The sequence below is a fragment of the Tasmannia lanceolata genome, unplaced genomic scaffold (genome assembly GCF_043159265.1).
Source record: "Tasmannia lanceolata isolate RefF3 unplaced genomic scaffold, GAP_Taslan_0.1 ptg000015l, whole genome shotgun sequence".
NCBI lineage: Eukaryota > Viridiplantae > Streptophyta > Magnoliopsida > Canellales > Winteraceae > Tasmannia > Tasmannia lanceolata.
In genome coordinates this window covers 38,546,675-38,571,608 of record NW_027518692.1, presented here as the reverse complement: position 1 = coordinate 38,571,608, position 24,934 = coordinate 38,546,675, and the positions used below count along the sequence as shown (strand labels likewise).

Sequence of the window (24,934 nt, the reverse complement as noted above, 5' to 3'; positions counted from 1 at the left end):
TGACTATGAAATAGAAAGTTGTAAATTTTAATTTCCTTCCATAAACATGAGTCAAGTTCAGATGATGTTTTCCCCATAAAACAAAGTTATAGCTTTTTGCCCATGGCTGAATCTTTTAAGTTTATAAAATGATGATTCATAAAACAAAGTTATATAGGTTTGTCCTTAGCTGAATCTTTTAAGTTTATAAAAAGATGTGTCAATTTCCTGAAAAGTTTGGGAGGTGTTATTTTCCCAGGATAATAAACAAATACACAACTACTTGTCTATAAAATAACTTTTGGAAACAAAGCCAATCCAGCTCAGTTCTGAGAGGAGTCACTTCACTGGAAGAAATTGCACATAAATTGCAAGACAGAAATTAAGTACTGAGTTCTCTCCCAAATATAGAGATCCTTCACCTTTTATTTCACAAGATCCACTGTTCAGATATAGAAATTCCCTACAAAAAAAAAAAAAAAAACAAATGAATAAAGTTTAAAATTCCATATACACTAAAATGTATACATAGTTACATACATAAACATGAGAAATTATATCATGGAACAGTAACAAAGCAAGGGGGGACCATGGAAATTAGCAGAGATGATATCTTCACTGCCTTATTTTGATAACAGTACTCATCTGTTTCTTCACTTTTCTGATTGGCTGTTGATAGGTTTTTCGGAATTTGCAATATCCTCTAACAGCCAATAAAATAAGTGCAAAATAAAGTGAGGAATGGCATTATTAAAAGTTTAAAACAAGGGAGCATAGATATCATCCCCCTAAGAAGCTTTTTTTAAGCGACCGGTATGAGATTTAATTGGGGGGTATGAACAAAAAATGGCCACAATCTAAAAAATAGAGACATTCTACAGGGCATTCTGTTGAACCGCATTCTGTTGAACCATTACTTTAACAGGAAAATGCCACACGGAATGATATCGACTACGAAATTGTCAATTTCATTTCTACAAAAGCATGCCCAGTAAATTCTGAACTGTGGGCAGCATTCATCAAATAGTTAAAACACTTGTTTTCAAGACATTTATTTCTCTACTTACTGATAAAACATGGATGCAATTACCATTTTCGAGAAAAAGAAGATACATCAATCCTCATAATCTTAATCTACGAAGATAAAGAAAATAAGATCCTTCTGTTAAGATATAGGGATTTGCTAGGGACCATCATAGAAGGCACTTCACGGGCCGGCTTTTGCATGAGAGCAGCCACCTCAGATGAATTAAATGAATAAGACAAAATGTGAGCCTATGTGGCTACTCTCACACACAACAACCCAACCGCGAAATGCCTTTCCGCGATGGTCCCTAGCAAATCCCTAAGATATAATGGACCAACCTGGGTAGGAGACTCAAGCGGCAGCAGCCTCCAAAAGCTCCCTCTCCGCACGCTCCCGAATCCTCCTCTCAAGCTCTGGTCTGAAATGCCTAATAAGCCCTTGCACAGGCCAAGCAGCAGCATCACCCAAAGCACATATAGTGTGCCCTTCAATCTGTTTTGTAACCTCTTGAAGCATATCAATCTCCTCAATCTTCGCATTTCCAATCTTCAATCTCTCCATCACCATCCAAAGCCACCCCGTTCCCTCTCTACACGGCGTACACTGCCCACAACTTTCGTGCTTGTAAAAGTACGAAAGCCTCGCAATTGCGTCCACAACATCCGTTGATTTGTCCATCACAATTACCGCGGCCGTCCCTAGCCCCGATTGAACAGCCTTGAGGGCGTCATAGTCCATCAAAACATCATCACATAGGTGTTTGGGAATGAGAGGGACAGAGGAACCGCCCGGAATAATTGCCAACAAATTATCCCACCCACCCCTAACTCCCCCACAGTGCCTTTCTATCAACTCCTTTAGGGGTATACTCATTTCCTCTTCAACTGTGCAAGGTTTGTTCACATGGCCAGAGACACAGAACAGCTTTGTACCTGTTAAAGTATAAAAAGATTAAATAACATCATCTCCAACGGCTTAAGCTTTTGGAGTAATTGGTTGTTTCACATGGTATCAGAGCAAAGGTCCTGACTTCAAAACTCCTTATATTAAAAATCCACATGTAATGGTCAACCAAAAAGACGGGCCACACGTGAGGGAGAGTGTTAAAGTATAAAAGATTAAATAACGCCGTCTCCAATGGCTTAAGCATTTGGAGTTATCGGTTGTTTCACAGTGGTATCAGAGCAAAGATCCTGAATTCAAAACTCCTTATATTAAAAAACCACGTGTAATGGCCAACCCAAAAGAGAGGCCATATGTGCCACGTTTAGGCCAACCCAAAAAAGTTGGGCTACATATGAGGGGGAGTGTAAAGTATAAAAGATTAAATAACGCCATCTCCAATGGCTTAAGCTTTTGGAGTAATTGGTTGTTTCACAGTACCGGAATTGTTCTTCCGCCCAAAACTAGCAAACCACTCGGGTCCTCGTCTCAAGATAGTGGGCGACACGGCCACTGTTTCCACATTAGTGACCGTGGTGGGACAGCCGTATAAGCCTGTATTTGCCGGGAAGGGAGGCTTTAGTCTTGGTTTTCCTTGTTTTCCTTCGAGGCTCTCCAAAAGTGCGGTCTCTTCACCGCAAATGTAAGCACCAGCACCAAAGTGGATATGCACATCAAAATCATAACCAGAGCCACATGCATTCTTGCCCAAAAACCCAGCTTTATAAGCCTCTTGCCTAGCCTTTTCTAGGGTTAATCGCTCATTTACATACTCGCCCCTTATGTAGATGTATGCGGCAGTGGCCCGCATGCCTACCCCAGCAATCAAGCACCCCTCAATAAGTTTGTGCGGGTCATGGCGCATGATTTCTCGGTCTTTACATGTTCCCGGTTCACTCTCATCGGCATTGACAACAAGATAGGAAGGGCGTCCATCGGAAACCTTCGGCATGAAGGACCATTTGAGACCAGAAGGAAAACCAGCACCTCCACGGCCACGGAGACCAGATTTTTTCATTTCATTGACAATCCAGTCAGAGCCTTTGAGAACTAGGTCTTTGGTTCTATACCAGTCACCCCGCTTCATGGCACCTTTGAGGTAACGGTCATGAATGCCGTAGAGGTTAGTGAAGATACGGTCTTCATCTTTTAGACCTCCAAACTGGGTCTTCTCAGGAGGTGGGGGAGGAGGTGGAGGCTGTGGAGTGGTTGCAGTAGTTGCAGCTTGAGTGCTAAATGATCTGTAAACAGAGTCCCACCTCTCACTGTAGCGACGATCCTTAGCTGTCCTGGATAGAGAGAGAATGCTCTTCAGGGGTCCCTAAGAATACCCGACATTCAGGTCAGTGAAAGAACCCCAAATCAGTTAATTGCTCTTTTAACAAATTAGATAAATTAGACAAAATATTTGTGATGGGAACAACAACCATTGGATCAATTCATTCTACATAAAACAGGGTTTACGGCACAATATACATCACTGTTATAATAACTAGTTAGGACTTTGGAGTATTAACTATCATATAACATGTACTATATTTTTATATGTCCAGAACATTACATTAGTAACCTAAGGCAGTGGGTTTCCACCTCCCTTAGAAACAGAATGCCCATTCCAGATGGTATCTCAGATTCATCTTCACTCCTTCCTCTAATAAGGCACGCCACCTGCTGTTAGTTACAGGGAAAAATGACCAAAACCTACTCGCTCTTCAAACTTAAATACTAAAACTTTCTAAAAATTGCATAACGATAACTTTTTAAAGCATTGCGCAAACCTACTCAAATAAACTATAGTCCCACAAACAACGGTATGTGGATTTTAGGACAATTTTATCCTTTGGTACATGTGCATGTGTAAATGGAGTATATGGCAGGTCCAACAGCTTGCGATCTAAACCATACATCTACTGGGCCTCACTATGGATGGGCCATATATTGAAAATCTCCAGCACTGGACAATACTAATTCTTTGATTTACAAAGATTTTTCTATTGTTAACTTCTTAAATTTTTTTTTTTTTTTTTGAGAAGGTAACAGCAATTTTTATTCAAGAAACCCCAGAAGCTTACAAAAAGGGGACCAGGAGTCCCCCCAACCAGTGGCAATCAGGAGATGCCAACAGACAAATACAAGAAAATAAAATAAAAATAAATAACAAAGGCCACCCAGCAACCCTCACTTCAATGAGAGTCGATAGACAATCAACACCCTCCCCTTTGCCAGCGCATCCGCCAAACTGTTAGCGGATCGACGCATTTGAGGTTTAATGATGGCCACCAAGTCCCTGATTTCATCAATTTTGCGAGCCAGACGCCATGGCCCACAAATCCTGTTTAACGCCCATGCGACAGTGTTCGCCGAGTCCCCTTCCACAATAAGGACACCAAGATTATGGGACTCATACTACTTCAACCCAAAAAGGAGCGCAGACTCCTCATCTTCATCGGCGTCGCAGACACCGGCCGGACCAGAGAAGGTAAGTAGGATATTACCCAACTGGTCGCAATCACCCCTCCAATGCCCGCCATGCTTATGTTTTGAACTGTCCATTTGATATGCCACGATTTGAAAGGATAGGATAGCGTTTCAAAAGGCCAATGTAGCCAAAATGCAGCATAAGCAAATCCTACTTGACTCGGTGCGGGGTGGCCAAGTATTCGGTTGATGCATTCAAAACTCTGGAGAGTCAAAGAAGTTTTGATTGACTTGGTGGGGAAAAACATGGACTCAGACAAAAACTCGGCTAAGGTAAAGGGGAGTCGACTTGGGTGAGTCGATGATTGATTCCGGAGTTTTGAAACACTGGGATAGGATACGATATGGATGTTTCTTGGGGCATGGTTTATCTACGGTGCAGCCCCCACTTACACTTTCATTTATCTACTTCCAGACTTTTTTCGCATACACGTCCCATATAATAGTTCTCAAAAGAAAAATTGGCTGCCCTTATTTTATTTGGAGAAATAGGGCAGAAAATTCCAAAAAAATGTACAGGTAGAATTGTCTTGAAATAGCCATACTTTATAGTGGATGATTTTAAGTAGGCTTTGGTAAATATTTTAAGAGGTGGAATTTAGACATTAAGCAATTTTACTTAGGGTTTCATGAATATTTTAAGAGTAGGTTTTGGTATTTTCCCTTTATTTATATGACATTGTAAGCTTTCTAAAACCTGAAGTTGGGATGGATCAATAAACCCGCACATTGAAACTGAATCATTCAAAAATTCGCCTCCCATTCATGTATGTAATTCCGGCATAGAGAAGATTCTCACTTTAACATGGGGGGCAAAACATGAAAGTATGATAAAACTACAACAGCGATAGTAACCAAATATATCTGCACATGGTTTCATGGATATAATGATTAAAATCAAGGAACAAATAGAAAGGTATCGATGCTACCGACATGCAGTATTCATGCTGGATTATGGTAGTATTTTCAAGAATGCGATTTCAAGAACAAACTCTAGCATGCATGTCTAGCTATGCATTTCATGCGAAGGTTCAGAAGTCACTATAAAAAAAATTCAGCACAGGCTTTTCTTCAGAGATTCTAAATGTCCTGGATTTCCTTGGGGTTATCAAAAAATACAAGTAAAAATTAAAAGGGGTGGAAAATAAGGAAAAGGGCTGAATTCGAGGGACCATTTCAAAATATAACCTAGAGTTTTGCCCATCTATACACGAGGCGGGTGTGGGTAGATCGAGGGCAGATGGAGGAAGTTCGATAGCAGTCACGAGTGGGGAAAGGGAGGAAGTATGATGCAACTACAGTCGGGGTCGACAAGTGGGGGCAGCACTCATGGACCCAATGGTATACATTGGGAGCAAGCACAATAAACTCAGAGATATGTAGGGGGATGCAAGGGAGAAAGTTGGAGAAGCATTTTCAAAATTGTCTTCTTTAACAGCATCACAGCCAATTCTTCAAAGGGCACATACCTATATAATTTTGCTAATGTGGCTGGCAATGGGCAAAAAGTAAAAGCCCCCACTCAATATGAGATTATGAACAAGTACTTGCCCATGGAAAAGAGTAAATTGGACGAGAACATTAGCGGGTTGAAGAAGTGGCTCGTGGATGAATACCCCTGCTTTGCAGAAAGGCTGTTTCCGTGACTCAAACTCATGACCACCAGGTCACAATGGATTAACCTTACCGTTGCGCCAAGGCTCGCCCTCTTCATTTCATATTCATTTATACTTCTTGAAATTAGTATATAAGAAAGGCACCATATCCATTTACCGGAGCGAGTTCCTGGAGAAGCGAGCTTCCCATCCTACTAGGGTATGGACGATAAGAGATGTTTATGTTGTATATTTTAGGTGTAGAATAGTCATTTCATATCCATTTATACTTCTCGAAATTAGTATACAAGAAAGGCACCATATCCATTTACCGGAGCGAGTTCCTGGAGAAGCGAGCTTCCCATCCTACTAGGGTGTGGACCATAAGATATGTTTATGATGTATATTTTAGGTGTAGAATAGTCAATTCATAACCATTTATACTCCTCGAAATTAGTATACAAGAAAGGCACCATATCCATTTACCGGAGAAAGTTTATGGAGAAGCGAACTTCCCATCCTACGAAGGTGTGGACCCTAAGGGATGTTTATATATTTTATGATGTATATCGTAGATGAAGAATAGTCGTTTCATATCTCGAAATTAGTATATAAGAAAGGCACCATATCAATTTATACTTCTTGTAATTAGTATATACCCATAAGGGCACTTACATAACTTTACAGTGATTTCACTTAAGTGATGAATCAAACAAGGCTGATCAAAGCCCACTCACAATTTCCCAAAATTCTTGTGTCTGGTGTCTTCCAAAGTTGAGACTCCCAACCTTGCTCCACCCCCACTCCATTCCCTAACTCATTGATTTTAGAGGTCAATACGAGAAATTGCACCCGGCCTTACAGATTGAGTGTAGGATGTTGTACAATCTCTTCCCAATTGAATCACATTCAACCCCAAACATTTTATCCTTTCATAGAATCCTCTATCCTCGCCAGAACTCTCCCAAATGTTGATCAACCAGTTTACCACATTAAATCATCTCATGTCATCAATATGTCACCTCTCACGGATCTTGCCCGGTTTACCACATTAAATCATCTCATGTCATCAGTATGTCACCTCTCACGAATCTTGCCCCGCCAAAATTAGAGGCTGCTAAGCTAGGCACGACCTGGAGCAAACAGTTGAAAGACCCCAACACCCAATAGTATAGTGTGGCTCTCATCAAACATACACCCAAAATGTGACTTATCCAAGCAAACTAACTATGGTTGCCAATCACAACCCCCCCCCCCCCCCCAACATGTACTCTCGAGACTGGCAAACTGATGTCCGACACTGGTGGACCGTTGTGCACTAAAATTCTGACACAGCAACATATAGTTTATGATAGGATTGCTCGGAACAAGCCATTCATTATTAAAAAAAAAAAACCTTCCATGCTCCAGCATCTGATGAAATATTCGACATGGTACGGATTTTTTCTCCCTTCACACATGCCAATATGTTTAGGCTAAGCCAATGTGCACACCCTCCACTTGACCAATCATTCAAGGGATGGAAAAGTGATAATTGTTAAAGTATAAAAGATAAACAACGCCTTTCTCCAACAGCTAAAGCTTTTGGAGAAGTTGGTAAGTTAACATGGTATCAGAGCCAAAGGTCTCGAGTTCAAACCTCCCAGATAGCAAAAATCCACATGCGATGGTCAGCCCAAAGTGGGACCACATGTTCCACGTGTTTGCCAAGTGGGCCACACGTGCGGGGGAGTGTTTTTTCTTTTTTGAAATGGCAAGATGAATTCATTAAAAAGGAAGGGGACCGAGGTGGGCCTCAACCAAAATTATAAGAAAATAAAACAACAATAACAAGAAAGACAAATCTCAGGGAGGAAGGAAGTCAAACCACTCCAACTCCAACCTCCTAACCCCACTTCTAGCCAAGGAGTCCGCCTCCCCATTAGCAGATCGCCGAACATGATTGAAAACAATAGATGAGCCCTCAATTAAATCATCTATTTCATCAAAAATAGAAGAAAATCTCCAAGGAGGCGACACCAACCCCCTCAACCATTTAATCACATTCAAAGAATCTCCCTCCACAATAGTGATATCCATGCTATCTCTCTCAAGCCTTTTTATGCCATGATAAACCGCCCTCACCTCGGCCTCCGAGGCATCACAAACTCCAAGAGGGCTGGCAAAAGCCCATATAACTTCACCACAAGCATCACGACACAACCCACCAACACCGGCCGGGCCCGGGTTCCCAATACTCGACCCATCAAAGTTAATTTTGAACATTTCAATAGGCGGAGCCTCCCATCTCTGAACAATCGGATGCCAGATCTTCCTACTAAAGCAAACAATCCTCCAACCCTCCCATAAGTCAAAGGCCGATACAAAACGGAAAGCCGGTAAACTTCTCGCCCATGAAATAGTGAGCGCAATAATTTTCATATAAATCGAATACGGAGATTTTGCAACCCCTTCAAAGACACGGGAGTTTCTCTCTTTCCATATCACCCACCATGTTGCAAGAAGACACAAATTCCACAATACTTTGCCCTTCTTCTTCCATGGCACAAAGGTCCAAATAAGAATCAACTCTGGAATAGAAAATGGAAAAATCCAGCATATGCCAAATCTCAGAAATATCAAACTCCATACCTGACGCGTAAAGGAGCAATGCATGAAGAGATAATCCACAGATTCACCATCTTTCAAGCAGAGGGGGCAATGGTCAACAAGCATCATACCGCGCTTCCGGAGGAAGTTAATCGTTTGAATCCGATCACGACATACCGCCCATCCGAAGAAACCAACTCTAGGCGGGCAATGAAATTTCCATACCTCGGCTGAAATGGAGGATACACTGCAAGGCAACAAGCTGAAATAGAAAGATTTGACAGAGAAAAAACCAGACGATTCCGCAGTCCATACTCTTTTATCCATACCGCTTCTCTTAACATAGCAACCATCTAAAAGCTTAAGAAATTGGGCAACCGACTCTAGCTCCCGATCAAAGAAGTTCCTTCTAAACCTAGGGGACCAAACTAAACTACCCCCTTCTCGAGCAAAGCATTCAGAAACAAAACTCTCTTTCTCAGCGGCTACACGATATAAATTTGGGAATAAACTCATAAGAGGCTCATCAGCACACCACACATCCCTCCAAAATTTTATTCGATCCCCCGAATACACTCTAAATCTAACCCTCAAAAGAAAAGCAAATGACATTTTCAAAATGTCACGCCAAATAGTCAAACCTTGTTTCTTGAAATGGTTTTTAGATTCCCACTTTCCCGGCTTGCACCCATATTTACTCCCAATTACCCTAACCCACAACTGAGAATTTTCCTCCCCGAACCTCCATAACCATTTTCCTAACAAGGCATGATTAAATTCTTTCACTCTCCTAATACCCAAACCACCATTCTTAACAGGTAAGCACACACACTTCCAACTAACCAAAGAAATACCCTTTTTCCTTTCATTGCCTCCCCATAAAAATCTACGTTGGATTTGTTCAATACGCGATACAACACTGACCGGGCATTTAAACAAAGACAAAAAATATATGGGAATATTGGCCAACACCGCCTTAACCAACACAAGCCTTCCCCCTCTAGAAACAAGATTTCTTTTCCATGATTCCAACCTCCTTTCAATTCTCTCTACAACAGGATCCCACAAAGATTTTTTTGGTCTCCCCACCCCCAATGGGAGTCCCAGGTATGAGGAAGGCAATTGATCAAGCTGACAACCCAGAGTCTTAGCCAATTCAAGCGCCTCATCCTGCGGGATGTTTAGGGTATATAATCTAGATTTATGAAAATTGGATCTCTGCCCCGTAATCAACTCATAACATCTAAGGGAAGATTTTAAATTCATCGCTTGGATCATGTTTGGTTCACAAAACAGGAGCGTATCATCAGCAAATTGAAGATGAGACAATTCTACCTGTTGGCTTCCAATCTTAAAACCATTGAATAAGCCCAACCCACTCCCTTTATTCATCAATCTGCTAAGAGTCTCCGCCACGATGACAAAAAGAAAAGGAGATAAGGGGTCACCCTGCCTAAGTCCTCGAGATGACTTAAAAAATCTTTTAGGGGACCCATTAATTAGAATGGAAAACCAAGCCGAAGAGACACAACCCCTCATCCATTCTCTCCATTTACTTCCAAACCCCATTCTTCCAAGCAAGTAATCTAAGCAATCTCATTCCACCCTATCATAAGCCTTCTCCATATCCAATTTGCACATAAAACCTCCCATGCCATTTCTAAGATAAAAGTCAATGGCCTCATTCGCAACTAATGAGCAGTCAAGAATCTGCCTATTAGCCACAAAAGCACTTTGGCAATCTGAGATAATGGATGGAAGCACCATCTTTAACCGATCTGCTAGAACCTTTGCCAAAACTTTGTATAAACATCCCACTAAGCTTATTGGACGGTACTCCGAAATTTTAGAGGCACCAGAAACCTTAGGGATAAGGGCAATGAAAGTAGCCCCAGTGCCTTTATCCAATGCCAACCCATGATAGAACTCCTCAAAAAATTTCAGGATATCCCCTTTTACATACGACCAACAGGATTGGAAGAAAGCTAAACAAAAACCATCAGGACCAGGGGCCTTATCCTTACTAATAGAGAAAACCCCTTTTTCAACCTCCTCTTCTTCAAAGGGTCTCTCTAATGCAACCCTCTGAGCCATACTCAGCCCACTAAACTCCAGATCTTCTGGAAGTGGTCTCATGATACCCTCAGACGAGTACAGGGACATATAAAAATCCAAGATCACTCTAGTAACCTCATCCTTCCCTGACACTCTAATTCCATTGTCAACCAAAGACTCGATCCTATTTCTCCGTCTTCTGGCACTGGCCATAGCATGAAAATAAGCCGTATTTTTGTCCCCCTCCTTTAACCATCTCACTCTCGACTTCTGCCTCCACGTTATCTCCTCATGAAGCAGCAGTCCTTTATGCTCTTCTTTAACCCTACCCAATTCCTCCCTCGAAATTACGGACCCTAATCCAGATTCTTCCAACACATTTAAATCACCAATTCTATTTTCTAGCCAAACTTTTCTACTCGAATCAGCTTGACCTCTTTCAGCTACCCATTCCTTTAACTTTTTCTTTACATACCTAAGCTTTTGCCCAATAACCACATCCGCTGGACCCTCACACTTATGCGCTACCCACCAAACACCCAATCTTTCCTCCATGAGGGGAATTTGAAGCCACGAAATCTCAAACCTAAAAGGAGGAGGTCCCCAAGACTCCATTCTAGGATCCAAGAGAAGAGGACAATGATCAGATACCGAGTGAACGAGAGTCTTTTGGAGAACCTCAGGAGCCAAATTCAGCCAACCAGGACAAATAAGAAATCGATCAATCCTACTAAGACTTTCACCTCTGCTCCAAGTAAACCTAGCTCCAGATAATGGAAGGTCAATAATATTATGCTTTGAAATGAAAGTTGCAAAAGCAGCCATGTTTTGATTTGCTCTCCGAGATCCTAACCTTTCACAAACAAACCTAATTTCATTAAAATCACCCCCTATACACCAAGGATAGGACCACCTATCCCTAACTCCGTTTAGCTCTTCCCAAAACAACCTCTTATCCGCCCAAAGAGAAGGACCATACACCCCAGAAAACAAGCACACAGCCGCATCTTCCACCCTACGAAGGACAATAGAAATTGAAAACCTACCCTTCCATTCCTCGGACCTAACCCAATTAGATTCGTCCCAAGCTATGAAAATGCCCCCCGAAGCACCAATAGCTTCAACAAAAGAGAAACCCCAATGTGAACCAACACCAAGACTTTTTACCATACTCCTATCAATAACCTCCAATTTGGTTTCTTGTATACAGATAAGATCCGGTTTTGACTTTTTAACTAACCCTTTAACTTGAGCCCTCTTTGCCAGAGATCCCAATCCATTAACATTCCAAGATAATATCTTCATAAGGAAACTAATTTAACTGATTTCCTCCCCTTCCTCGCACTCTTTTTCCTTCCAGAAAGACAAATGCTTGACTCTTCCTCAACTGAAATCCCACCATAATTCACCTCGGATTTCAATCTAGCCAACTCTCTGAATTTTCTCTTTGATGATTCATCAGAATAACTCACCGAATTACCAGACACCATAGTATCCCTCATCTCTGAAGCTCTAATCATGTCTCTAAACTCGGGCATAGGACCAGGGTAAATCAAGCCAAGCTTGTGACTAACATTAACCGTATGATTCGCCGACTCCTCTACAGCTTCCAACCCAGAACTCCCCCCGTCCAAACTCATGGTCCCCTGCTCCAAGATAGGATCCACGGAATCAGAGAAACCAGAATCAATATCATCCAAAGACATTCGCCTTATATCATATGCTACATCATGGACTGACGATGTATGGACATAAGAGTATGTACCAGGACCATTGGTCCTTTTACAGCCAAGAGAACTAATAGCAGCTTTATTGCACATGGATGTATCCTGCATTTCAACACCAGAATAAAAACAATCATTACCCATAACATAATTAGAAGAGTTCATACCTTCGATGGGCCGGACACAGGGGCTGCCAACCCCCAACTCCAGATGCGGTAAATGGCGAAAATCCATTAATGGATATTCCCCCACTGCAAAAGATGATAAATTGTGTTTCAAACCCCCCCGTGGACATTACTCCCCAACGAGCAGAAATAGAAGCCATATATCGATTCAACCCTCCAAAAGAATCAATTGAATCCATACAGAAACCAAAATTTCCCAAGCATATTTTGGCCAAATTAGCAAAAGCGTAGTCCTCTTTAGGGTATCCATCAACCACCTCCAAACAAAAAGAATCACACACTCTATAGGAAATCCCAGTCGAATTAGAACGATAAAGGATGCGAAAGAACGTCTGATTATCATTCAAACTACCGCGGCCACACGGACCAATAACCACAACTCCTTCCTTAGGGGCCATCCTAATGTCGTCATCTATCATCACTTCTTCGGCTTCATCATTCCACTCCTCTGCATTATCAAAGTCGAAATGGGCAGCCACTTCCGACAACCTCAATCTGTAGAGATGATTCTCCGTGCTGCAACCTCTAGACAGAGAGCAAACAAATCGGCTCTCCTCCAAAGGTGAGATCAAGGAGAAAGAAGGACTTACCATATCTCCACCATCCCCTTCCTTTAGGATACAACTATAATCCGATTCTGGAGATAAGAGATTATCATTTGAGGAAAAGGAAGGGGATTTTGTTAAGGTCCACACGTTTAAACACCCATCAAAAACCTCACATTTGGATCGAGGCCCAAGACCAGCTACACTATCAATGTGGGCTAGGGCCCTATATCCATTGCCTGTCATAGGAGACTTGGGAGTCAAGGCTCCAGAATAGCTGTTTTCCCCGCTACTATAGGTTCTTGGGGAAAGCGCTGCCAAAATATCGTTGTAGCAATTAATAGATGCAGAGGGGATCACAACTTCTGATGCTGTATTATTTACACCACACAAGCTGCGCCACCTGTACTCCACAGGCGAAACCTCATTCTGAAATTCAAATATTTCACCAACTGGATTAGAGCTATCATGCGCCATATGCAACTCGCTTAAACAGGGCACTCTATCATGCGCCACCTCCCTCGCCTCTACCATACCCCGAATAGGAAAAACCTCTCCCTCCTCCGCCCCTGCTTGGAATAAATTACCAGGCCAAACCTGTACAGGAGGCCGATGAACATCGTGGGAAGAAATAGCCTCCTCCAAATCTCCTCCCTCACAGCCACCCATATGCTCCTCCACCATCAAAAGACCAGGTTCCTCTTGCAAAAGATCCTCAGCAGGAGGCAGCCTCCTAGATCCAAGCTCGCTACCAGATTCATTTGATGCTTCAGAGTCACGATCCGAACTGAGTTCTCCTTCTTCCACAACCTTTTGAACATGCACCCATCTAACAGTCCCATCCATTGAAAGCTGGATGGATAACTCCTTACCCACTACCCCTTCAGAAGATATCTGAAACCTAGCTTTGGAGTACCCGCTACCAGCTAGGCATGATGAATCAAGCTTTACAACTCTCCCAATTTTTTCCCCAATTCTCCTAAAGTTTTCTTCGCTCCACGCCTCAGGCGGAACTCCTTCAACACTCCACCAGTTACAATTCCCCTCTTTTGGAAATTTCTTATTCCACAGAAGAAGTTCTAAGAATGGAGAATCCATATCACCTTTCCATGAAGCCATAAGGTGTGATCGGTCAAAACCTAGTGCAGGCGTAATCAGAACCTCAAGCTCGCCAATTCTATATACCACCACCTCACAAGTATAGCTATTTTTACGAAAAAGCCAACTCTCCAGAGCCTTCATATTACCAGACCAACCCGGTTTAATCTAGGGGTGGCAACGGGGCGGGTCGGGGCCGGATGTTGGGGTCCCCTTCCCCTTCCCCTCTGCGGGGAATTTTCCCCCTCCCCTTCCCCTTCCCCTCTGCGGGGATGGTGGGGAATCCCCCTCCCCTCCCCGCGGGGAATATCTAATCCCCTTCCCCTTCCCCTCCCCGCATCCTTCGGGGACAAAATCCCCGCCCCGTCCCCTCTTTGGAACCCAACCAAACCAGCAAACAGAGCTTCTTTCTTCTACGTCCATTACAGACAATATTGTGATGAATGTTATGATTCTATTCATGTGATCAACAAACAGATGGACAAAATCAGAAATGCATGGATGAGACAACAAACATAAATAACAACAGGACCTCATCTTTCAGCAATTTTCTGCATAAATTATGGAATGATAAATAGGAAATGAGCACCAGGATTACCTTCATTAACAGGCAGCCAATGTGCAAAAAGTAACTATTTCAGTAGTCACAATGAACTTTAAAAGTCCATAAGTGGGCGCTCACACACGCAAAATAATGTTCATTAGTTCATTCTGTATAGCATGTTAACCCCTAGATGAGCATGAGAAATGAGAATGGAGAAGAGAACAAAATCAACAAATGACTTATTTCTTTAACTGCAATTCACTCTAGTGCTGACATGAAACAAATTTCTAGTAGCTAATTTTTTCTTGTTGAAAATTAAAACTTGCAATCCAACCCTAAAATTCTGTTGGCACTACGATTTTTTGATAATTGCATACACTCAGCGTCTCAGGCTCTCAGCTTGTCTTCATTATTTCAACATCTGTGAAAAGGTTATTATAGTTCCCAAAATGCTCTCAGAAGCTAATTAAAAGGAAAAGACAAGCTAAGTTTATGTTTGGGGGAATCTTGTAGCCGATCCACAGAGTTTCTAGTAGTTTTCCTTAAAAAAAACCACTTAAAAATTTACAAAAAAATGGCATTGATTAGCGGGGCGTAGCGGGGCGGGGCGGGGAGGGGCGGGGCGGGGCGGGGACAACTCCATCCCCTTCCCCTTCCCCTCCCCGCACCGGGGAATTTTTATATTCCCCTTCCCCTTCCCCTCCCCAAACGGGGCAGGGCGGGGCGGATCCCCGCTTTTTCGGGTGAAATTGCCAGCCCTAGTTTAATCTTCCCCCAGATACCAAGATCCGTGTTGCTTAAAGATTGCAGAGGAACCACCTCCAAATTGAACACCGCTCCATCAGAGACAGCTGGGTTAATCTTCCCAGATAACACACCCACCGGATTTTCCACCACACTATTAGGAGCAACAATACCATCTCTTGCCTGGTAAGGGAAATTGAAGTCTAGGTTAGACCAAGGTTTGTGACAACCCCAGCAAACCACTCTTTTCTTGAAATTCTTAAACCCACACCGACAACATCTCCAGTCACCCAAACCCCTCTCTATACGCCTCCGCTTCACCCTATCAATTCTCCTAGCCCTCTTTCCTCTTGAGATAAGCCACCCAGAATCATTCTCCAAATTCCTAGCATCAGGAACTTCTTCAGAGAACCCAACATGCTTGCCACAATAACCACCTAAAGGAATCAGATTAGCTCCAGAGGCAAAACCCAAATCATCACCGAGAACTGAGTTTTCATCCAAGATTCTTCCACCCGAGACCCCACCACCACCAAGCGGAACCAGATTAGCACCCGTAACCACCCGTGGAGGCGCCATAGGAAAATGATTTAAGGATGACCAAAATTCATTTCCATTAGAGAGAGACCTGAAAGCAAGCTCCATGAAGAAGCGTAGATCAGGGATTGGCACCAGGAGCACAACCTCAACTCAATGGCTCAAAAGTCCAAGTCATTGGAACATTGAGTATATGATGGGAAGCCCGTCTCTTGCCAAAAGCATGAAGATGAGAGACGAAAAAGGGGGATTTAGGGTTAGGGCAAAACGAAAAAGCAGATTTTTGGCTGACTCGCTATTTCGGTTCTGATTTTGAAGGATGCTAGGGTTTGAATGTGGGTTTAAATACAGAAATAGGAGTGGAATAGATGAAAATGGGGTCTATGGGATTGGAAAAACGCAGGGGAATTTTTTGATTTGGTTTTGCCTATTCTATTCTCTTTTAGCATCTCACAGTTTGGATCTCGAGAGCCTGGAGAGGAGAACAGAGCCGATGGCCATTAGATGGGTATAGGGAGAGGGAGAGGGAGAGGGGGATGTTGCTCCTTCTCCACACCTTGTCTTCTCCCAAGTCCAACAAATAGAGACCACGTGCGGGGGAGTGTTAAAGTATAAAAGATAAACAACGCCTTTCTCCAACAGCTTAAGCTTTTGGAGAAGTTGGTAAGTTAACAATAATCAATACTGGCAATCATAGAAATGAAGCAGCACAGACAATACTGTCAAACTAAAGGATGAAGGCACCCATGACCTTCCCACATGCTGAATCAAGAAGATGACCACCGATGATCCTAATTGTGTATAAGACTATAAGAGGTCCTTCATACAATGAAAAGAGGAACACTTAGCTATTTAATCTTGTTGCGGGCTCCAAGACCTTCTAATATTGAAGTCTAGGAAGGCTTTCTAAACTCTCTCCTTCAAGAGATCAAATTGTCGGAGTCGGGGAGACGAGTGATGACTGCAACCTAACGAGTTGGTTTGAACCCAACGGATTTTGCACAGCCCCATCACCTTGATAGGAATTGGGAAGAAAATGAGTGTCATACAGATTGAATATAATTCAAATTTTGCATGTCATACAGATTGAATATAATTCAAATTTTGCATGTCATACGGATTGAATATAATTCAAATTTGAACATGGATGCCCTCCTTTTCCATGCCAAAGCACCTTGGTCTAACATGATCATTCCCACCGCTCACCATTGCTTGATAAACTACTAAGTGGAAGCCTCACAAGCTTGCCATAAAGGTAGTCAAATTGAGGATGTCATGGGCTCATGGCCAATGTTTCAAAAGGCATATGACACGGAAGTGTACAACAATTGTTTTATGTTCAAAACAACTTTAGATGAAAAAATTAAAGAATTTTGGATTTGAGGAGCTAAGCTTTGGAGAACCATTAGTGTTTCAAAGCGCAAATGTGGGTCAGAACGTGGCCAAAGAAAATCATAGTTAACTTAGCATGACGTAGTCGAGTACTCGGTTGACGCGGTCATAAATCCAGAGAGTCAAAAGAGTTTTGATTGACTTCGTGGAGCAAAACGCAGACTCGGACAAGAATGCGGCAAAGGGTAGTCAACTCGGGGGAGGGAGTCCACGATGATGCAGGGGAGTTTTGAAACTATGAAAACCACCATTTTCACTACTAAGTTCAAATCAAATCAATGGAATCAAAATCTATCACTTTTGAGTACCCCACCAAGATCCACATATTGCAATTATCAGTAGAAAACCCTCTTTCCTTACAATTTTTCATTCTCTATACCTTCAACAATCTCTTTAAATAAATTCATTATTTTCCATTTATTGTTTGTAGTTCAGAGTGGCTTTGGAGTGTAGTCAAATGTTTGTTTGTTTTATATTGCAGAAATAAAGTATTTTTCATGAAAATATGCACAAAAGTTGTTGGAAAACTACATCGAGAATGCATACATTCTAGACTTTGTTATCATTTTACATGTGTAGCCAATGTTTGATGTTTTATCTTTCATTATTTATTTGAATGATAAATTATGCTTGGAAAACGGCACTTAGTTTTACTTTAGCATTTTACTTTTTCCCTATTTTCTTTATTTTTTATTTTTCTTCATTATCTGAATTTCAAGTTTTAAAAACTAGGAAAAACTCAATCCTTACATTCACCTCGCAAGAGGGGTGAAGTGTCATTCCTCACACCTCCTTTCAAAACACTAGCCACATCTAATCTTGGTAATTGGTTTTTCTATGTCATGTGTTGGACTCATTGTCCTAGTAAAGCATTAACTTCTTAACTCAAAACTATTTTAAATGTAACGTTTTTTCGATAAGTCAAGTAGGCCTTGCGAGGTTTCCCTATCCATCCATTAGATATGATCTATTCTGGTGTCTCGACAGTCCTCCATTACATACCCCTAATCCAATGCTAAGCCCAAGGCCAAAGGAAAAAGGAAGTGTCTATGTTTCTTTGTAGTCATACTATATACATAAGTATATGATCTGTTTAACTTAGAAAATGTATGTAAAAAATAGATGTTGTAAAATCACCAATGCAATTTTAAATGACTGAAGTTAGGAGAGAAACACCCAATAAGGATTACATTCTTTAGCCTAAAGTTTAAAAAAAAACTAGAACTATTAAGAAGTTTTGTTTATAATCTACCCAATTCCTTAACCCTACTCAACTCAACTCTCAACTCTCAACTCAACAAAGCCTTTGCCCAAACTAGTTGGGGTCGGCCAATTCCTTAACCTTAATAATAACAAAATTCATCAGGGTCAGATCTTAGACAAAGAACTGAAATATGACATCTCTCATATCAAAGGTGCCGCATAAGAAATAGAATAAATTCCAAATCGAAACCCTACCAATTAAAACAAAATATAGAGAAATGAGATCAAAATAGTTAGATGCTATGATTTAGCTCACTTTGAATTTATTGCTGACACACGTGTCTTTCCGTGTCCAACACGACACACGTGTCCACATGTGTCAACACTCCTTTTGACACTTTTAAAAGTACCACTAGAAGTGTCACACTCCTTTTGACACTTTTAAAAGTACCACTAGAAGTGTCAGACATAATGTGGGTGTGTCAGCACATTTTTGTACCGTGTAAAGTGTGACATTCTGTTTTATTATTAAGTATTGTGTTTACCACTTTTATTATTAACTCTTCTCTTCTTCAACGAATGTTTGTTGTTATATTCCCTCCCCTATACCTATAACCCTAAACAAACTCTTATTGCAATACGATATTCATTGTATCCCACTGGTCTCCCTCTCTCGCCGCAAATTGGAGACTGAAGAAAACAGATTAAATAAATGAATGCATTGTTATTTGTTTATCTCATGTTTGTTTTAGATTGTAGTTTGTTAGAAATGAGATTAGGGACACAAATCATAGGTTAGATGGCATACTCTAGTGGTGTGAGGCAACTAATGCCTGAGGTGTGGGGTTAGAGATCTCTGGGAGAGAGTGAGAGAGACAGAGAAGAGGTAAAAAAAAGTTAGATGGCATACCGTGAGGAACTGCAGAAAATAAACAATGTTTACAATTGTATGAATGCCCTAGGAAGGATGGAACTTCAAGCTGTGCTTTAATGACAGAATTACTCATCAAGAAGAGAGAAAATGAAACAATTTGCAAAGAGCAAACAATATAGCCTTCTCTATTGTCAGACCATGGGAAACCCAAGATTAAATTTTATGATAGCCCATTAATTAAGAAGACTGCTGGATTGAATTGGCGGGTCACCTCTCGGATAGGCCGTAGTTTGGAAATTACACTGATCAGATCTAATAAACCTGCTAGCAAAAGTAATAGGCAATTACCGAAAAAATATTTCATTATTTGGATGGTTTGAATCACTAGATGAGTGCAAGTTTTGGGAGGCTATGTAGTTGTGATGCATGGATTGAATGGTCCAGAGTGATTATTTGCATCCATTAGATCCAGATTTGGTGTGCAACCACTTGCATTTTGAGTGCAATTTGTGTATAAAGCACAACGTAAGGTTATGTGTGGAGGCACAAGTGAAACCAATAGCAATTTCAAATAAATTGCACTTAAAAATTGTTTAAATGGACAGCAACTAAATTACTATCCCGCTTGGATGGTCCACTTATAGTGAAATCTATTTTAATCTAGATTGCAATTTAATTTTATTATATTGTGGGCTTTTCTTGTTGGTTGCAGGCTCATATTGTGAGACCTGCATTTTGTGTTTGTTCTCCTGTGTTGCTATGTCTCCTCCAACAAAATTCATATGCTAAAAAAGAACTAATTATTATAGTTGTTTGGTTGGCCTTCTAGAACTTGCAACTTCAGAAAGAGAGAGAGAGAGTAGGCTACGGATTTACCAGATGGTAACTATAAGCAATCAAAACAACAAAATTTATCGCAATATATTTGGTAAATTCATAGCTTAGTTTTAAATGATATTTTCACTCCCCCCCCCCCCCCCCCCTTTTAACGTGATTTGATGTCAAAAAGCGTTAAAGTTGCCCGCCGTTCACGTTATAGGAAGAAAATAGGAAGGCGGGGGGGGGGGGGGGGGGGGGAGGGGGGGTTGAGGAGGGAGAATATCATCTCCCTAAAAAAATGAGAAAATATAAAAAAAAAAGTGTCGCAAGTGAATGCTAGCTGGATATGCAACTTTGCAGATGCAGCCGAAACTTGCATACACATTAAAAACAGTTGGTGTTTTGAGAGTCTTTAACCCGAAAAATAGGCGCCGTGGAGATGAGTATGCATGTTTAGGGTGCATCGGCAGACCGCAGTCCTCATTAAAAAAAGGATAATGTAAACTTAATTCAAGCTACATAATAAAAATGTTTTCCTGAGAAAATCGTGGAATTCTATGCACAACTTATTTTTAATATATGTACTTAAAAAAAAGGTACAACATAAAAAAAAATTAATGGAAGAGGTACAACATAATTCAAATATTAAAACTGCTAAAAGCATGACTGAATTGAGAAAAACATGATCCTGTGGCATACCATTGTGATTTGTCTAGATTGCAACACCAGATGATCGACTTCAATGCCCCTGAAAACCAAAAGACAACATCAACAATCAATCATTTGCAAGGTAGCCTACTCAGGAATGGAAGGAATGCTAATGACAGAAACCCATCAAGAAAATAAAAGTTTGGTATCATGTGGAGAAAATCAGTTTGATCAATGAGTTGCCACTCTAATCCCCATTCATAGTGTGTTCGGCACATTCAATAATAAAAAATCCCGCAAGATAATTAAAATACTTTCCTAAAATATTTTCATCAGAATACTGTTCATCACATTGAAAGATGTAGAAAGTCCATTACAGCCATAAGAGAAATAGTTCCTCCTTCAGCAGCTTTATTAAAGCCAGATTGCAAGTTGTTGGAAGATGTAAGAATGGTACATACTTAAACAGAAATCATGATCGGGAATACAAGTTTGTTAATTTTGTCTAGGTTGAAACTGCTATTGCATCTCCTCCTTAAGCTTTGTTTGAAATGTCCTAGACCTCCCTCTCAAGTCTTCAAGCTCAACATAGATGGTGAAGAAAGTGTTTCATAATGCGGAGGTGGGTCTAAATGTAGCCAAAGCAAATCCCAGTCAACTTGGTGTGGTGAGGCAAAACTGGTGAGACACTGTCTTAGTACTTGGTTGATGTGGTCATAACTTGGGACTAGGGGTGTAAACGAGCCGAGACGAGCCAAGCTTGGCCCAGCTCGGCTCGGCTCGTTAACCTCAATACCTGAGCTCAGGCTCGAGCTTGGCTCAAGAGATGAGAGCCAACACCATCTAAAAAAGGGATAGAAATGCTGTTGCAGCGGGTAGGGAAGCAAGAATCCGTTGCTTTCCACGACTCATTCCTAAAACTCTACCCAAAATAAAATAAAAGCCCAAAACCCAAATCTGTAAAATCAAAACCCAAAACCCTAAAATCAAAAAAATATAAACCTAAAACCCTACCCAAAATATGAATCAGAACCCTAAAACCCTGTAAATATGTAAAATCAAAACCCTAAAACCTAAATATGTAAAATAAAAACCCAATACCCTCTAAAATTGAAACCCGAAACCCCAACTCTGTAAAATCCAAACCCAAAATCTTATGAATAAGAAGCTTTTCAAACAAAAACCCCAACCCAAAATCTGAAAAAATATAAGAGAATGGAATAAAAAGAACAAGTCATACATATATATATATATATATATATATATATATATATATATATATAGAGAGAGAGAGAGAGAGAGACAAAGACAGAGAGAGAGAGAGAGAGAGACAGAGAGAGACATAGAGTGATTACCGATGATGGGAGGTGCCGGTGAGCGACGGACGGCGAGTGACGAGCAGCGAGGAATCTGATGAGGGAGGCGTCGGCGAGTTGGCTTGGGTTGGGGAAGTGCTAGGGCAAAGAAGACTGAGAGAGATGGCGTGAAAAAAAAAGGTCTCTCGATAGGGAAATGATATTTCCCCCCCTTTTAACGTTTTCTGTGAGAAAGGTTCACTACTTGAGGATAAATTCACCCCCCTTTAACGTTTTTCTTTGCCTTTTAAACATAACAGATAACGTTAAAGCGGGGGAATTTTATCCGTAGGGGGGGGGGGGAATATCACTCCCCTCTCGATATTGTCGATTAAAACTCGCGGAAACTAACCAATTTCGGCTTGTTAAGGCTCGGCACGAATCCTTAATGAGCCTTAACAAGCCGAGCCGAGCCGAGCCTGGCCAAGCTCAGGCTTGGCTCGTTAAGGATTCGAGCCGAGTCCTTACCGAGCCGAGCTTGAGCGAGTCCGAGCCCAAACTGACACCCTTACTTGGGACCGTGAAAGGTGTTTTAATTGGCTCGGTAGGGCAAAACTAGGATTCATTCAAGAACTCGGCGAAGGTAAAATGGAATCTACAATTGACGTGGGGAGTTTGAAACAGTGCATGCAGCCAAAGAACAAGCAGGCTGGGCTGCTTGAGGGTCTCGACAATAGATGGGGTCTTCCAACTAGGAAATATTAAAGGTGAGGAAGAAACTTACTTCGGGAAAGCCTTGGAGTCAGCTCCAACAACCACATATAGAAGCCTATGTATTGTTGGGGGCCTCAGTCATGATAAGATCCTCGTAAGTCACAGCCTTCTCCTAGAAACTTTTTGTTTTTTGAATGGTAGCCAATTTTATTAAAAGAAAAGACCAGACGGTCGATTACAACATGATAAAGGAAAAATAAAGAGAGAAAAACAAATATGAAACACCCTAATCAAGACAAACAGAAGATAAATATTGATACACAAAGGAATCAAGGGGGAAGAGCGTCATAGAGGGCGAGAGCATCCTTGGCGACCCCTCTCTCGCGAGACGGTCTGCAACATCATCTGCCGATCTACGAACATGACGAAAGACAATCGGAGAAGACCTAGTTCGATCTCTGATCTCATCAAAATATTTTTCAAACCTCCAAGGATGCTTAGAAGACCCCTTAAGCCAACGGATTACATTGAGGGAGTCCCCTTCAACAACAGCCTTATCAAACAACTCAGGGGCCGGAAGAATCAATCCTTGATGAACCGAGCTTATTCAAAGCTCGGTATCTTGAATCCCTAGTTAATGCATTAGCTGGCATTTTGCTCGACTTCCAGGAGTACAAGGTCTGGCTTGAAAATCATTCTTACGAAGTATGCAGATCAAAGGAAAGACGATCAAAGGAAAGACGAGGTGGGTAAAGATGAGAAAGAGGCCTCAGTCTAGGATCCTATGTGTTTAGCCTTTTATTTATGAAGGTCACAGTTATAGGGATACCCAAACTATAAACTGCGTTCCTTATTTTCCTAATAAATATATTTTCTTACAAAAAGAATACATACTCACACAACCAAGATTTCTAGAAAAATACTAACCTGCCATCAGGGATAACACTACTAGTTACAAACATGCAATAAACAACATTCCAAGAGGAACTATAAAATGCTAACAAAAAAAAAAGAGAGAGAGAAAGCCCCCCAGAAAACTTTGGGCTTAAAGGCGAAAAGTTATCCATATTCACTATTTATTTCATACTGTGAGAGTTGGTCACAAAGATAATTTCTGTTTGCTCAACCCACCAAATCTATGTTTCAAGACACAGTAGTGAGGGAAAGAAGAATTTATTAAGCCATAATCGGATCGAGTATGTGATATTTTGGTCTAATTGGACCCTATCAAAATGTCACAAATCACATACTGGATTAAAAAAAAAAACCCACAAAATGTTTCTACAAAATATATCAAAATCCAATAGAAGAAAAGTAGCATGCTTTACCATACCATGAGAGCAGAAGAAATCCAAAACACTGATAAAAGAAGCCAAAACACAAATCCAACCGGCAAAAATGTGTGCACCCAATTTACCAAAATTCAACGAGAAATGGCAAATTTTACATGAAAACAATTCCAAAAAAAAATCCATGTATAATAGATAAAACGAAAAAATGAAAAGGAAAAAGAATAAGAACACGATTTTCAGAACAACCCATCCTTCAACACAAGATCCACTTCCCAAAAAAAAACCTGGTAAAATTGTCATTTATTTCCAACCGAATAATTGAAACACTAACCGTACTCCCATACAACATTCACCAAATCGGAAGATCCATAGCTCCAATAGAAACCCTAACACTTGCTAAAAATTAGAAACCCTACCCATTTAGGAAATACACGTCAATGGTTTTGCTTGTTGACAAGAGATAACACGAGAGAGAGAGAGAGAGAGAGAGAGAGAGATTACCCCAAAATGGAGATCGCAAGCGGATATCGTTGCCGGAGCTCCGCCGTCGGCCACCAGGATAAACACCGGCTTTCGAATCTGCAGAGTTGAAAAAGGAACAGAGGATTTTAGTAGATCACGCCTTTATGTGAAGTAGAGCGTTTCGCCTACTTCA

The 24,934-nt window shown here is 41.2% G+C and overlaps 1 protein-coding gene across 1 annotated transcript; it reads right to left on the bottom strand.

Annotated features, from left to right (window-relative positions):
* Window positions 1–24,934, bottom strand: CI51 (51 kDa subunit of complex I). Its single transcript, XM_077355821.1, has 5 exons — window positions 24,781–24,934; window positions 21,030–21,078; window positions 2,390–3,269; window positions 1,345–1,938; window positions 1–442 (listed from the first exon to the last, which is right to left on the bottom strand). Exons 2-4 carry the CDS (start codon window positions 21,030–21,032, stop codon window positions 1,358–1,360), a joined length of 1,464 nt encoding a protein of 487 aa, XP_077211936.1. The 5' UTR covers window positions 21,033–21,078; window positions 24,781–24,934; the 3' UTR covers window positions 1–442; window positions 1,345–1,357.

Bases quoted from the DNA above. Each gene is read 5' to 3' on its own strand.
- CI51 (XM_077355821.1), bottom strand. The intron at 1,939-2,389 runs GTACTGTGAAAC...ATACTTTAACAG, and splicing joins TGGGCGGAAGAACAATTCCG to GTACAAAGCTGTTCTGTGTC.